A 16,296-nucleotide genomic window follows, 5' to 3' on the forward strand; every position below is an offset into this window, starting at 1 on the left:
GAAAGCACTCTAGCAGAGGGTATTCCGAATTTTATTCCTAAAGATGTCTAGAGACACAACTAAGCTACGAGTGTCAAACAATTGTACTCAGGACTCTAGTTCGAATGTCACTAGACATCGATATATTATGTTAAATCGTATTCTAAACATTCAATTCATTTAATTGTTTTTTTTTTTAAATTAATTGAAAAGTCAAAATAAGATTAGACCATAGTTGTTTAAATCAAATGAAACAAAAAGTGGTATTTAGTCAATATAGCTTGAAATTGAAATTCTAGTCTTAAGATACCCTTATCTTTATAATTTATTAGCTTTATCCCAGGGTATTCAAAACTTCGCCTACTAAAAACTATACTTCTTGCTGGTTTTCTATTTGATTTGGCAACACGCTGCCTTTGTGGCCCATTGTCGTTTGCATGGATATATCCAAAATGCACGGGTATGGAGGCATATATCCGTATATATGATAATGATGTTGGTGATCGTGCCACTTTAGCAATGGTTAAGCCAGTACGAGTAGATCGGGCCGAAAGCCAGACCCCTGGGATGGGTTGAAGAACCTTTTGATTGGTTAACCATACACGACACACCGCTCCGGCTCCTTGCCCCCAAAAAGTCTGTGGGGCAGTTCTGTGGGCAATCCTGAAGTGGGGTGCGGTGTTGTTGGGGCATTTAACTGTGCCATGTTCTGATCCCCTCCAGAAAAACCCCCAAAAACCCCTTGATCCGGTGGGCCTGCATGCATAATATTGCCAAGATTTATGCAAAAAATTGATGGCAATTAGTCGTCGTCTTTGGTTCGTTCTTTATCCGACTACTCTGGCTCTGCAAGGGAACTCTGTTTATTCATTTATATATACATATGTACATATAAAGGTAGGCAGTATCTTTGTGCATAATGATTTTCGGTATCAAATTACATTGGTTAGGGGTTTTTAGTATGCATTTTACTTGCTGTTTGCTCTCGTCGACGCTGCTTTCCTGTGTCTTCTCCTTCCTGCTTAATTTGATGCGCTCGTGCCGTCTTTCTTATATTTTTCTCGGGTCCGTCCACCGCCAGTCCCCACTGTCCCCATCTGGATCTGCTACAAGCTGAGGTTTTCTTTAAATCGCGTTTAATAGCTCTTGTCCGAGACGAAATTATTTACTAGCCCAAAATGATTATAATGAACGCTAATTCTTTAAGCTTGTTTTGCAATGCAAATTGGGTATATTAATGGAAAATTGGAAAGCAAAAACCTATATTTAATTCCATTATTTTCTTTCTTAATGCTCCAACTTTCTTTTTAAAAAAAATCTAATTGTTCTAGAATAAGAAACCATGAACAGTTTAACAATGGATTCATAAATGCGTCAATTGAAATTGTAAACCTTAATGTGATTCTTTCTTCCAATTATTTTACTAAGTTCTTTACATTAATTTGAAAACAAATATTTTAAAAAAGAAAGCTACGATATATTTAACTTTTTATTTATTTATTTTGTAAGACAACAATTTACGAATTAAGTATAAATGCTGACACTAAGTATTTCAGTAGAAAACATATTACTTAATATCTTTATTATAAACATGTAACTTAAATTATGATCACTTAATGTTATTAACATTTTTATTTCGGATTCCTTGTATAAAATCAACATGCTTCCAACTTTATTTATAGCCCAATTCTGGCTCAATTATCCCCTTCGAAAAAACTATAATCGATCCATTAACTACGGCAAAAACTAATAATCCCCGAGCATTTAGCCCATTAGAAGCTGGTTTTTTTCGAGTTAGTGCTGGGGGACTCATTATGCTGATTGTTATTGTCACTGCCAGGGCATAATTCTAATGGTCGTACAGGTGTTCAATATTAACGGAAAACTCACAAAAGCAAACCCAAAGAAACTCAAAATAAAAAGCAAACCCAATGAAGAAACAAAGTGAACTCGGCTCGAAACGAACAGAAAACCCACACAATACAAACAGGCAAACGCACAGATGTGAATAAATCTTAAACCGCAGAGTAAGAAAAAAGGAAAAACAGGGTCTTCGACTTCAAAATCTAGACTTCTTCACTATCTTGACTTTGAATTTAAACTAAGACCATAGTTGTCTGTTTGAGCCTTTGTTGTGATTTAATAATTCGGTTTATTAACTTTATTGATCCACCAATCACAAATCCTAAGATATTGAGTGTCACTTTATTCTTACTATCCCATTTTTTATAGACTATTACAATGATAATTTAATTGTAAGAATAAACTTTGTGGATTGAACTGTTAAACTAGACATTCATGGAAAGCTCACTTTAAGGTGTTAAGGAAACAAATTAAGACCATTAAAAAACTAAGTAGAACAAATAAATTAATCTTGTGAAAAACAATAAGAAATCTATTTCTATCTATTTTACTATGTCCTAATTATAAATAATATAAATTATGATAAGAAATATATAATATTTAATATAACATATTTATATATCTTTTTTGTTATTTAAAGTTTTATTATTTAACGTACTAAAGAAATCATAAACTTTATTATGGTCTAATTATGTATGTCATTATGAGAAATATAACGAGTTATTTTAAAGACTTTTACTTAATAATATAAGTTTGCAGTCGAACAAGTGTTACTGTACTTTTTTTTCAGGTTCTTAAAAATATAATTTGTATTCGCCACTTTTGGCAACACTCTCCCTGCTGCCATTCTCACTTTTCTCCCTATAAATTGTTCCCTGGGTGTCAGCAGAAGTGCCATAGACCTATCCCAGAGTTCGAGAAGAGGAGTATGGTAGAAGTAGAGTCCCACAGCTGAGGTTTACAAAACACACAGCTGTTGTTCCCTTTTGTAGGGAGTGAAAATCGGAGGTTGAAGGAGGGAAATCGGGAGGGGATCTGGAAATGGTGGGGGGATCACTGTCGCTCAGTCGGACGTCGTAAGCGTGTATGACATGTGAGTTGCACGTTTTGTCGATTTTCAAATTGAGGCAACGTCTCAGCACTCTTTCCCATTCACTCTCCCTTAGAGCTGACAAGTTGGCTATTCCCCAGCTATTTTAATAAAGTTGAAAAACTGCAAATGTCTCTAGTGTTTAAATCTTACATTTTAAATATAAGACAATGTATTAAATATTTAATCATTCTAATAAATAGTATGGTCGTGACACTTTTCAGAATAAAATTTTGTTTTAGTTTAGTAGAATTAACATGGTCAAACGTTATAAAAAAAAAAAAAATTGATTTGAATTAATTTGAATACGAATCATAAAATTTACTTGTAGTTTTTCAAATTAATTTTTTAGCTTAGTCAGAAATTATATATTAATTGAAAATATAAGCGGTCATGAATAAAATATATTGCCGTTTTTTCATTATTTTTATATAATGAGGATGGCTTTTTTAAAAGTAATGGAACTTTAAAAGAATTTTTGCATATTCGCTTATGAAGCTTTATAGGGAATATTTATATGTATCTTATGAAAATATGTATGTATATGAACTTAATTGACACATCTAGGCAGTTTATCTGAACTTTTTTTCTAACATAGTTAGATAGACAGTCCTATCTCGGCTCCTCTGCCTCTGTCTCCGTCTCTTTCGCCTGGTTATCTCTGTCTCTCGCCTTTTTCCGACTCGTGCAATCAAATTGAGGAGGTTCAGCTGGGCCCGAAGGTCCGTCTTTGGTCCGGATCCGTCCGTTTAAGACCTATGGGTACCTGTCAGTCAAAATGCGTTTTACAACAGTTTTTCTCCTCTTTCTTTTCCCTAGTTCTTTTTTTCTTTCGTTTCGTTGCCCATTTGGTAACCCGTATCGCTGGTGTGGCTGGAACACGCTTTTATTTTCCCTTTTCTACCTCGAAAATCTATGAGCAATCTATCTTCTGAGTGCACCACAACCAGCACCAGCAACAACAATCAATTTCTATTTTTTTTTGTTTTTGTGTTGTTATTTTTGTTGTCTACTTTTGAGGTTTAATGTGGCAAACAGCGACGAAGATTCAACAACTACTACTGTATGGTAATCCATGACAGTTACCGAGATCTTTATTGTGATCTATGTGTTTTTTCGCCAGGTGGTTGAGGAGTGGGGGGAGAATAGCTTAATGGATAAAGGTTTAGGTGAAAAGTTATTGGAAAAGATTTGAGTCGAGCTTATGGGATTATTATAACTTCCATTTTGTTAAATGTTAAAACGTTCTAGATGTAATCATGTGAACTGCAAATCCTTCTCAACTCACATTACATTTAAAAAAAACCAAATTCATTAAAATTAAAATAAGAATAAACATTTTAATTTTATGATAGTTGATATCCTAACAAGCAACCTCAAATGATATATTTTTACTATATTCTCAGTAAATAAAAAAGTATGAGGGTTTTGAAAGAATTTCAAAGAAATAATAATTAAAATTATTTTTAATAAGGCAAGTAGATATAAATATTGAAATTGGATCAAATTTTAAGCTGTCAATTTACAGATCGTCAAAAGCAAAGCAGATTTTTTTAATTGTTTTAGATATTTTAATTTGTATATAAAAATTGGTTGTTCTTTGAGTCGTTATAAATCCAATAATTTAAAGCCCTTTTTAAAATAAATTCATTAAAATCACATGAGTATTCTTTATTCATCAAACCGATTAGAAAATCGTAAAGCAATCAGAAATATTAGAACATCCAAAGTCCAACTCGTGTGATCCCTTATTAGAGTAATTCAATGACCCTTGTTCTGGGCCAAAAAGAACTAATAACCATACGATCATCGAAGGGATGGGGATCCACATTCGCTTTTGCCACACAATAATAATAAAATGTCATAAATTATACGCTCAAAACAGAGCACAACGCTTGGTCATCATAAAAATGAATACATATACATGGGCCACAATAAAGATTCGAATGCAACAACAACAGACGACGACTGATCATTAATTAATGAACATGATCAACAGAGGCAGAAAAAAGGAGGCAGAAGTGGCAGCAGAAGCAGATGAGTTGTGGCTGGGCCATTAGAATGCAACATGTCGTCGTGGTCGTGTTCGATTGCTCAAAACACAGATATGCATCGCAGCCATCTATCCGACCATATCTATATAGACGTGCACTGCGAGAAATTGAATATGAACTAAAAATTAAGGTTTTATCTTTGTTTTAAAAAAAAGTTTAACTAGCAAATTTACTTTTTAGGAAATTTCTGTATATAAAATTGACAATTTCAATAATTATATTAAAGTAAAATTTGTTGTCTCAGAAATAATTGAAGTAATTTAATAATAATAGTTGAGTTACTGTTACGTTCAGTTTTAATTCGTAATTGTGAATGTTTTTTGATAAGTCAAAAAGATATGGCACTTAATGAAACAGGTTTAAATAATCAAAAAAATATTACATAAATATTATTTATCCATTATAAAAGGCATTTTTAGAATTTAGATCCTAATATGAGAATTAATTAATTTAATTATAGATATTTCCTTTCAGTGTCTTTATTTTATGTATGTAAAATTGCCCTTTGTTTACAAAACAAAATGTAAACAAAACTTTTGTTCTATCACCGCAGGCACCGATCGAAAGCATTTGCTGCCAAGCTTCAAATTCGAAAAAAAGAAGGCGGAAAATGAAAATAAAAGGGCGGCAGGCTGAGAGATGCACTGAATCTGGGGCAACCAAGCTGGGGGCCTTTTGGATTCGGCTTCTGGATGGCTGTGTGTTCGCTAGAATCTGTGTGCTTGCATAAGCAGGCTGTGGCAAATGATCGAGCTACGCACCACAAAGAAGCAGCAACAGAAAACTACACAGCAAGCTAAAAACTGAAGGAAATATTGGGGATAATAAACCAGCGATCACTAATCGACCGCCGAATGCTCTCAAAACTTATTGATGGATGTTTGATATAAATTATTTCCTAAATTATATTAAGAGGCAACCACTTCTCATGAAAAGAAAAAATATAAACAACATTATTACAAACTAAAACATTTTTACATTAAATAAAAGAAACTTTCTTTTAAAACTTACTTATCTTACTTATAATGAAATGAAATTTTTCAATGTGCAATTTCTTGTTATGCCTAAACCTCTAACCTTTTGTTATCTACATATTTATTTTAAAATAGTGACTAATTTGTAACACCCAACAGTCTTGTTTTTAATCTTTTCATATATCTCTAATATAATTGTTCTGTTGTTTATCTCAATGTTTTGTTTAATTTAACAAAAATATAGAACAATAAAACCCTTTCCCATCCATATTTTTACATGCTCCACTTACAAAATAGTGTATCTATTGGATAGTTTCTGCTTTTGTTCGCTGATGCCTGCTGCTGCACTTTGATTGACAGCTGTTGCAGTGCGCTTTAGTTTTTATTTTCGTCATTTCGGTTGGGTTTTTTATCTGTAAACTCGCCTCGAAATGTCTCTAATGACATTCACTTTTCGGGGAGAACTCTACACGCTTTTTGGGTCAATCATTATCGCCATGTCAAGTTGCCGCGCACGCAGTTTGCACGTTCCTCCGGCTTTTGTATGTCCCTCTAAGCTCCGTCCGGCATGTGCGGTCATGAACGTGAAGCCCAGCCAAATCCAAACAGATCGGACCCCAGATGATTTCACTTTCAATGCCTGGGTTGCACGGGGAAATGAGATTGGGGTTATGGGGCCGCCTTCGGTGCCCCTCGGGATATCAGTTTACCATCTACACGGCGAACAAACTCCGACTTAATTAAAAGATAATTACAACATTTTAAATAAGTTATGGCACTTTAATTTATTTTATTTTTTAAAAGTTACACAACTATTTGGTACTATTTTTAAAAGCATTACTCTCTTCACAGTCTTATTGAATTAAATATAACATTTTTTATTAGTTTTATTATCTATTATTATCTACCTTTTTTATGTTGGTAAATTATGGTTTTTCCTTATCAACTCTGAATTCAAACATTTTCTTATTTCTTAAGGTTCTTGAAATAGATTCTACTTATGTATGTTCCTTTAGTAAAAGGAGCTCTTAAGATTTGTAATTTAATTATTTTGTTTCAATTAGTATTGAGTCTGTATTTCCCAGTGTAATAGGGCCGTGATCTAGCCATAGCCAAGGGTCAGTCGGAAAATGTTTGGGGAACCCTATTAGATTACCACATCACTACATTCTACATACGTATGCACATGCATCTGTGTGTTTATGTTTGCCCCATTATCTAGTCAAACAAATGTTTCCCCAGCAAATCTAGCTGGCAATAGAAACGTCAACCCTCTGCAAAAGAAAGAGTCCCAGCTCAAAAGGAGGGACCAGAACGGAAAAATTAAAACAGCCACTGGACAGGTCTGTCTGGGTTGGCCAGCCCATGATAGATCACCCCGTGGACAAATACAGACAGGTGAAACTTGTCAGTCAGTCCGGGTCGGGATCGGGATCGGGATCGGAATAGGATGGTTGAAAGCGGCGCAGGGGTAGCATAGAAGTTGGAGTTGAGTTGCAGCCAGCAAAAAGGGTCGACGTCGCAAGTCCTTCGCCAACAAACAAACAAACAAATAAACAAACTGAAAAGAGGGACAGCCCTGGAGCCCTGGGTGAAAAACAGAGGAAAAGTTACCAAGGAGAAAGGGATCGAAGCCAAAAATATCCTACAAAACTAATTAGGGTCTAGGCTAAGGGTATTTTGGATATGGTCAAGTTATTTACATTAAAAACATTATATACATATGCATGTGTAGAGTAATTAATATTTTACTGAAAAATAATCCATCTTAAAATGACAAATAATTATCTTTACTTTCGCATTTTTAAAAAATTATATTTAGGTAATATTTAATATTAACATATTTTAAAATATTCTATTTCATTTATTTTAATTACTTAACTAAAGCAGGAAAACAACATCCCAGAAGTAAAAGTTAAATTGTAAGGAGGTTTAATTTTAAAATGGAAGGAGATATACCATAAAACGTACGTTACCTAGTGTTAATTAATGTAAGTCATGAAAACATAAAATTAATATGAAGCGAAGACCTTATTTATAAAATCCCATATATTGGCAAGCTTTTGTTATAGACAGCGTGATCGAAAAATCCCCGAGGTTAACTAGGGTACTTCGAGTACGACCAGGGGTCACATTATAGCTGCCTTCGCTTTTTGGGCAACTCAGGTCTTATCGCACTGTAAAAACAAAGGAAAAGGGATCAAATAGCTGAGCTCAGATCAGTTCTGTTCGGATCGGTTTGGTTCAGCCGAGATGGCCTGGGCTCAGTGAACCCGAGACACACTTGCAGAGTGTGCTGGGCACAAGTGCAGGGAACCTGGTGATGCGGGGTAAAATGGTTAGGGAGGGGGAAGGGTTCAGGGACCGAGGGCAATTTCCTTGGCAATAATAGGGTGACTGTGATCGTGTCTCGTCTCACAATTTCATGTTAATTTTCGTTTCCATGGACGGAGCATTTATCGCGCTGTCTTCGGTTTTACGACCCATCATTGTGCTCATCCCTCGATTGTCACCTATTCGGTTGGTTTTCGGTGGATTCGCAGCTCCCATCGCTTCCTTCTATGGGGATCACCTTGTTCTTTGTCTCTTTGGTTTTTAATATCTCTATAAAATGATTTTTTCGACTGGAGTTGGTTTTACGACCTGTCCCTGCTACCAAAAAAAAGCGGGCAAAGTTATGATTCATTGGCGATCCGAACACCTGCCATCTGAAATTTTCATCAGGCACTCAGGTGTGACCCATGGCTAATGAGAGGGAAACTAAACCGGATAAGGATCTTTGGGGTTGTAGTGTTATGGATTCAGGGTGGAAAATAAAATTAAAACAGGTATCAACACGAAAAGTATCATTTAAAAAGATTTGCATGGGATAATCCTATCTGAAGAGCTCAAAAAGTGATCTTCAATATCTTAAGATCTATGAAAAAGTGTTTCTGAAATGTGATTTAACAATTTAATTTATTATCGATAATATAATATTAATATAACTAAGACTCGCCCATTTTTAAAATCCAGTTGCCCAATCAATATAAAAACAATGCCTGTTTCTTTGTTCAGTCTCGTTGAAAAGCATTTTGTAGCACAATTTGTATTTAACCTTTTAGGGGAAGCCAAAAGATCATTCCGCTTAATTCGAGATACTGTGTAGGATGGTCATCTGTTTGTATTTTGTCATTTAACTGCGGAGATAATTTGCGCAGACATGATTTAAGCATTAAGCCAAACGATCTCTGCAGTTCCAGTGGACCATTAACATCCAGGTGTCAATTGGCCGGGCCAATAAGAGCCTCGTGGAAAATGCCTGAGAGTGGGGGAAATGCTAAACGAACCTGGCAACCTGGCACATTAACAAGAAAGCCAAAGGTAACCAGCAATCCGCCAGCAAAAGTAAAAGTGATCCTCTCCATTCCAGCTCAGACCACTACCATTTGCCATATTTACATTCCCAGCCACTTGACTTAGTAACTGACGGATCGACTGGGTCAATAGAAACCAGAAGTCGATGAGGAGCATACCTGATTGCACTGCCAGAAACTTGAGAACTGAAAATTAACCTGCAATGCATAACTTTAATTTTCAACAAAATATACGAATTCAAATGATGAAAATGATATATTTAATAATGACAAGTTTTAACTTTTGGATTTAAAATTATTGATATTTTAACTATCTATCTGTAGCTAACTATATTTAAGTATTTATTTATGCTTATTTATTTAACAAAATCTAGTATACAATACTTAACCAAATGATTGCTTAATGAATACTAGCTTCGACTCTTGATTTGGTGGTTAAGGTTGATAATAGCAACAAAGGGGTAAATATTAATTATGTTTTTAAGCTTTTTTATCTATTATTTCTTAGTAACAACATTAAATGGAGCTGTTCAATTAATTTTAGTGTTTTTAATTTAAAGCAAAAATATTTTTCATTAACAACAAACCAACTCAATTATATATTATTGACCAATATGCACTTATCCAATTTGATTGCTGCTGTGGAGTCTCTATTGGTCTTAAAAGACTCTAGCTCTAAGTAAAATCTAATTAATAAAGTTAATTTGCCATACTTTTTGGCCAGTGCAGTTATAATTTGTTACTGCTGTTGACTTCAGCTCAACAAGTTCCGCGCGACTGCTTCCAATTATGGCGAGGATCTGTTTGCAACATACGCCAAAAAGTCAACTGCTTTGGGGCCTGGTCTCAACTGGGTTTGGTTTTGATCGGTTAGTTGGCTGGCTGGTTGGTTTCTTGGCCTACTACTGGTCTTAGACAGCCTGGCGGCTTCCACTTGGACCAAGACAATGCGTGGATGCAGCTCGAAACTGGCCAAACTCGTGGACAAATCGACTCAGTCAGATACATATTGCAACACATGCATCAAGCCCAAACATAGTTACTTGTTTTACCCTTTAATATGGGTCAAGATTAACATTAGGAACAGCTATTTATAATTTGTAATGAGAATTTTTCGTAGTAAAGGTTAAAAGATAAGTAAAACACATCCATACATTTACTTAAGCCAAAAATCTCTTTTCCAATATTTATTTCTTCCTTTGTTCTCTTTCTTGTATGCATTAAAAAAATCAAATTTATTTTTTAAGTTTTGCGTTTAATAGAGTATCCTAAGGCCTAGCAATTTCATTTGACCACTAACTCATACATTATGCTTAATTATAGTTTATTTATTTAATAAGCCAACTTTTGTGGGCTGCTGCCTGGCCTGGTGTAGGCCCCTATGATTTGATTTTGCGCTTTAAGTTTTCGCAGCTTTTTGACTTGTTTTTTGTGGCTTTTCTGTGTGCAAACTTTAATTAAATCGTTATGCAAAAGTTCCACTTGTTTTGCTTTTAGCCATGTAATTTCGGATTATACTGGATCAGCAAGTGTATATAGAGATATGGGTTAAAATATATGTTGTTCGTATTTTTCATTATTTTGTGTAATGGGCAAGAAATGTTGTTTAAAACACTGGCAAAGCCAATTCAAACATTTTCTTATGTCCTGTCAATAGGGGCATATCAAATAAATGCAACTATTTTAAATGGAACTTTTCAATATCGGTATATAAGAATGCTCTTCTCCTAAATATCAGTTTTCAGTGTGCGTTTCTTAAGCTTTAGGGTCTGCTGACATCGATTTGGGTCAAGTGTTTTGTGTGCGTTTCGTTTTCCAAGATTCTCGCGGGCCTAATTATCTAATTTTTAAATTAACAGCTGAAAGTGCGCCACAGGCTAGAAAATCGTGTAGTCGACCAGCATAAAAATGAATCTGTTCAGGGCAGCCCTCCTTCAAAATCATTTTCCAATTGTCAGTTGAAATTCGACTTGCACTTGGAACTTTAACAGATAACATTTAATTGGATTTTTATTGTAATTCGAGGCGTAAGTCGGGCTTATCAGTCACTACGAGAGAATGTCCCAACGCATTCCAACTGATGCCCATTAAAATAGGGTTAAACAAATAGTGACAGGAAAATAATGTTTACATGGACCTCCGTCGACAGCTGCAACTGTTTTCTTTTATTTTTTTCATTTTTGACTGGGCGGCCACCTGCGTTTGAATTTCGCACCTCCCGGTAAATGCGTGAATCATTCGAGCCCGCCAACAAGTGAATTAGTCATCATTAGTGAAAAATTACACTAGAAAAGTGTGTCCGAAGTGAAGAAATTCCATTGGCATAAGTCGGCCGACAAGGCGGTATAATGGGCTTAAAAAATCATTGAACAGCGCCTGAAAAATGCCCTACATTTAAATGCAATTATTTTAAATTTGAATAATTATATATACAAAATATTAACTGGTTACTAAATAAACTGCTTTAAGGTTTTGTGTAATATTGTGTAAAATAAATTGTTTTGGAAATTTACAAGTAAGGGGGGATTGATTTCAAAAGTTGTTTAAACTTTTGCTTTCATGAAAAATTATTCAATTTATTTGTTAATAAGTGCATATGTATTTGAGTGAATTTTTTTCATTTCCAGCTGTTAAATCATTTTATTTTATTCAAAAAATTGAATACAATTTTCAAACCGCAAGTACTTTTTAGCTGATTTTAAGGCCGATCTGCACTCCTTTGTGAGTCTGGTTCTGTACCTCTGAAATGGCTCACCAGAGGGAGAGGGTAGCGGGGAGAGATAGGGGATCCGAATAAGAAGAAGCTGGAGACAGAAACTCAAGTTGAAGTGCAGCCTGAAAATGCTGCGGCGCATGCGCAACGAAGCCGATGTCGGCTTATTTATGGCCTTTGGTTCTTTATTTTCTCTGTTGGTTTTCGTTTTTTCTTTTATTTTTATTTTTCTTTTTTTTTTTGTATTTTGCCTTAGGTTCATTGGCTCTTTGGGGTTTGCCCTTTGTTAAAAAGCATTTATGGTCTTATTTCGTTGTAGTTCTTCTGCCTTCCCTTGCAGCGCGAGAGTGTGTGCCTGGGCAGTATTTTTTTATATTTATTTTCATTATTATTGTGTGCGCACAGAAGACGAAAGAAAATTTCACAAGGCGTCGCCAGTTTGTCTGGCGTGTCTGCCACGGCAGGCTTATCGTGCCCTCTCCCTCAGATCGCTCTTCCAATTTCTGGGCAGTGCTACCAAAACAGCTACTTTCCCGACTCATCTGCCTACATCTGGCTACAGGGCACACTTGACCCAAGGCAGAGTGTATCTTCGCTTCATGATCAAAAATCAAATTCATAAAAAACTAACTACTAACTAACTACTCTAAACAAAGAGCCATTAAAAACGTCCTGCGGACACCAATTTTTTTTTTGTTTAAAGCCTTAAGTAAAATAAATGTGCTATTTTCCACAATTATATTATATTATATTAACGTCATTCGAACCCATTTAAAACTAAAAGAATTAATTTTAAAATAAATATATCATGTATATCAAAAATACAAAATCAAAAAATACTAGTGTTTTGTATTCTTCACATTGAAATCGGTTGGTTCTGACCACCATAATTATACCCGTTACTCGTAGAGTAAAAGGGTATATTGTATTCCTGCAAAAGAATGTAACAGGTAGAAGGAAGCGTTTCCGACCCTATAAAGTATATATATTCTTGTTCAGGATCACTAGCCGAGTCGATCTAGTCATGTCCGTCTGTCCGTCTGTCTGTCTGTCCGTATGAACGCTGAGATCTCGGAAACTATAAAAGCTAGAAGATTGGCATTTTGCATGTAGGTTTTAGGAGTTCCTACGCAGAGCAAGTTTGTTTCAAAATGGTGCCACGCCCCCTCTGGCGCCCACAAGCAACAAGCTGTGGCCACAGTTTTGATGCTATTATGAAAATTTTAATTAATATGTATTTGTTTCGTCAATACCTATCGATTGGCCTAATAAAAGTTTGCCACGCCCACTCTAACGCCCAAAAACCCATTAAACGCTTAAGCCTGGCTAGCGCCTACATTTCCGCCTTTCATGGCCCATGGTACCAATGTCTTGGGGTAGATGGCGCAAAACAATAACGGATGACTTTATCTGAGTAACGGGTATCTAATAGTCGAGGCACTCGACTATAGCGTTCTCTCTTGTTTTAAATTCCAATGCCCAGACAAAGAAATAATACTGTTTAATGATATTAGCGGAAGCATTTATTTATGTTCAGTAACAAAAATATAAATTACGTTTTTAGATGAAATTACCAAACAATTAAGGAAAAGCGGCAGTTTAAAAGTTGTCCGCCCATGAATATACTGAATTATTCTTTTTTAGGCTCAAGACAACAAAGACAAAAGATCGAAAAATGCAAAGCTGCTGTGTCCTTGAACGACTAGAACATCAGCACATAGACTCTGAAAAATAAATTGAGTAATTTAATTAGTATGAACTGTGGTTAAACTAAATGTGTTTTAAGAAACACAAAATATTTACATAACCTATATACATATAATATATAATTAAAAATTTCAAAAATTAAGACTTTAATAGGTTAGCCTGATCCATAAAAACTTTATTTAAAGTTAAGGTTTTTAACTTACCTTGTGGACAGATCCAAAATTACGATCGACCGTCAAAACTACGGGGTTATCTGGCTGAACTCCGTTTATACATAAAATAGCGACAGCCGGCATTATTAAATCATTGTTAATCAGACGGCATCCGAAAACATCAAGTTTACGTAGTTTCTTGCAACGGTGCATCAAAATGAGGATGCCACAGTTGGTTATTTGAGACGAATTCTGCAGGCTCAGCTCCTCCAGCTGATTTAAATTTGTGATATAGTGATCGATGTAGAAATTATCCTCCAACTGACACTCGAGTCTCTTCAGCGCCCTTAGCTTAGATATGGTGGCGGCCTCTTGCAAATCGATATCTCGAAGTGTTTCGGAACAAAAGCGCAGAGACTCCAAAGTTTCGGCGTACTTGGTTACCGTGGTTCCAAATATGTTGTTCAGTTTCATGTGCGCTGCAGTGTTGTCTATGGTCAGGAATTTTAGGGACGGTAAGTAAGGCAATTGTGTGTAAAACATCCCGTAACCAATTCTGAGTAAGTCTAGCTTGGGCCACAATTGATCTCCACCAATTTCTTCGGGAATTCGGATGAAACCGAATTTTACCTCCAATTCATTAAGTTTTTTCATGGGCGAACAAATTTTATAAATATCGATCGGATCCTCGTTTTTGTTTAATATAGTCAACTCCTCTAGATTTACAAGCTCTTTGAGTCTTTCCACTGAAATGGGAAGTAATAAGGATTAAAAATTTATTTTGATATGTGAAGGTTCAAATAAGCCCTATATTTTCAATATTACAATTTAATATGTGAACTTTTTCGAAAATTATTTAAAATTCCAAAAAAGACAAACAAGTTTATTGTGGAAATATAGATTATATGATATTGCATACTATTATTATGCTTCAATATTACCAAAACAATGTTCCTAACAAAAAAAATTTACAAAAAAAAACTATTTAAAAATAAGTAAAACTTGAAATTTAATGCTATAACAAAATTAATATAAACAAATCTTTTTTTTATTCTTGCTAAGCAGAATATGTCGATCTTTTTACCGCAGGAGAACTTAAGCGGCAAACAAAGAAATATTTTTTTCTTAGAATTTTTCGTATATTAAATTATGTATACACAAGATAATACTTACAATCGCCACGACAGAATCCAAGCACTTGCAAGTTATTCAGTTTGGGTAGTTTTAGCAGGGTGTCGACCAGATTAACCATTTGAAAATCGTTGGTGAACCCGACCCAATTAAGATTTTGCAGGGTTAATAGCAGAGGCGAAATATGGTTCCAAAAGTTTCTGCGAACGGGGATGAAAAACTCCTCCAGGTTGGGACAGTACTTGGAAGCCAGTTTTGTCACCACCACGGTTTGGCTCACCGTTCGTTTTGAGATTCTGGAAACAGACGATCCACACAAAACCAGAATTTGTGACCACTCCCGAATCGGGCGTTCCTCAAAATCAATTTTCTTGTAAGTGTCGCCAGCTTCAAAAGCAAAAGCCTTTCCCAGAATTGGATGAGCGTAAGCCAGATTGAGTTTATCCTTGATACTTGATAGCTCCTTGAAAATCAAAGCCAGGACCTCCACCGGCAAATTTAAAATATTACAAGAAGATGCCATTTTTCCAACGTAAGTCCTAACCGACCAATACACTTTGAATGCTTCGAATGAACTTATTCTAGCAATGACAACTCGAGAAAGCTTTATTCAATCGATAGGGTTATAACGATATATCGATATGTACATAGGGCTAATGTAATATAATTGCTCAATTTTCTTAATACTTTTTTATAGGTTTTAAGTCGATGTTTATTTGCTTTTTAAACTCGAGCTCAATGTTGGATTTAATATTTCTATAACACAACGTTTTAATAACGCTTTCATCACACTGACTTAAGATATTAATCCTATTTATGTAAATCATTGCTCAGCAATGGAGCATTTACTTATTCTATTTATGGAATTGAACTTACTTTTAAAAAAAATGTGGCTTTTTGAATTATTTGCAAATTTGCCACTCTTTTAGGCTTACAACACTTAATAACAAAAATTTTAATTTTAAAACGAAAAATTTGTATGACCATATAACGCATTTGTTATCGTTTTACATTTACCATTAATATATTTTTTCTTTTGAATAACTATCTTGTGTTGTATCAATTTTTTAGGAAATCAATTTCAAAATAAATTTCCTAAATTTCAATTTTTTCTCAGTTTTTTGCAGCCCTTAAATGCGACAAGCCTTTCGATACTATCGCTTAATTAATAAAAACCAGAGCTAAAAAGGGACTTCCCAAAATTTTTCGAGGCTGTCATTGATAGCTACACACATTGTTTATTCTTATGAATTTATCAGCTAAATTGCACCTTTCAT

The 16,296-nt window shown here is 34.9% G+C and overlaps 1 protein-coding gene across 1 annotated transcript; it reads right to left on the reverse strand.

The window, feature by feature from the left end:
* Positions 1 to 13,642: 13,642 nt before the first annotated feature.
* On the reverse strand, positions 13,643 to 15,562 carry LOC108048086. Its single transcript, XM_017128561.2, has 3 exons — positions 15,062 to 15,562; positions 13,940 to 14,634; positions 13,643 to 13,753 (listed from the first exon to the last, which is right to left on the reverse strand). The coding sequence occupies exons 1-3, from the start codon at positions 15,540 to 15,542 to the stop codon at positions 13,676 to 13,678; spliced, it is 1,254 nt and encodes a 417-aa protein (XP_016984050.1). The 5' UTR covers positions 15,543 to 15,562; the 3' UTR covers positions 13,643 to 13,675.
* Between the last annotated feature and the right edge of the window lie 734 nt (positions 15,563 to 16,296).

Source organism: Drosophila rhopaloa, unplaced genomic scaffold (genome assembly GCF_018152115.1).
Source record: "Drosophila rhopaloa isolate 14029-0021.01 unplaced genomic scaffold, ASM1815211v1 contig_150, whole genome shotgun sequence".
NCBI lineage: Eukaryota > Metazoa > Arthropoda > Insecta > Diptera > Drosophilidae > Drosophila > Drosophila rhopaloa.

What these genes read in the sequence shown, in the direction of transcription:
- LOC108048086 (XM_017128561.2), bottom strand. Translation starts at nt 15,542, where the DNA reads ATGGCATCTTCTTGTAATATTTTAAATTTGCCGGTGGAGGTCCTGGCT. An exon ending in TGGATTCTGTCGTGGCGATT is followed by an intron (nt 14,635 to 15,061) that starts GTAAGTATTATC and finishes TTCCCATTTCAG; the next exon opens with TGGAAAGACTCAAAGAGCTT. An exon ending in ATTTTGGATCTGTCCACAAG is followed by an intron (nt 13,754 to 13,939) that starts GTAAGTTAAAAA and finishes TTTATTTTTCAG; the next exon opens with AGTCTATGTGCTGATGTTCT.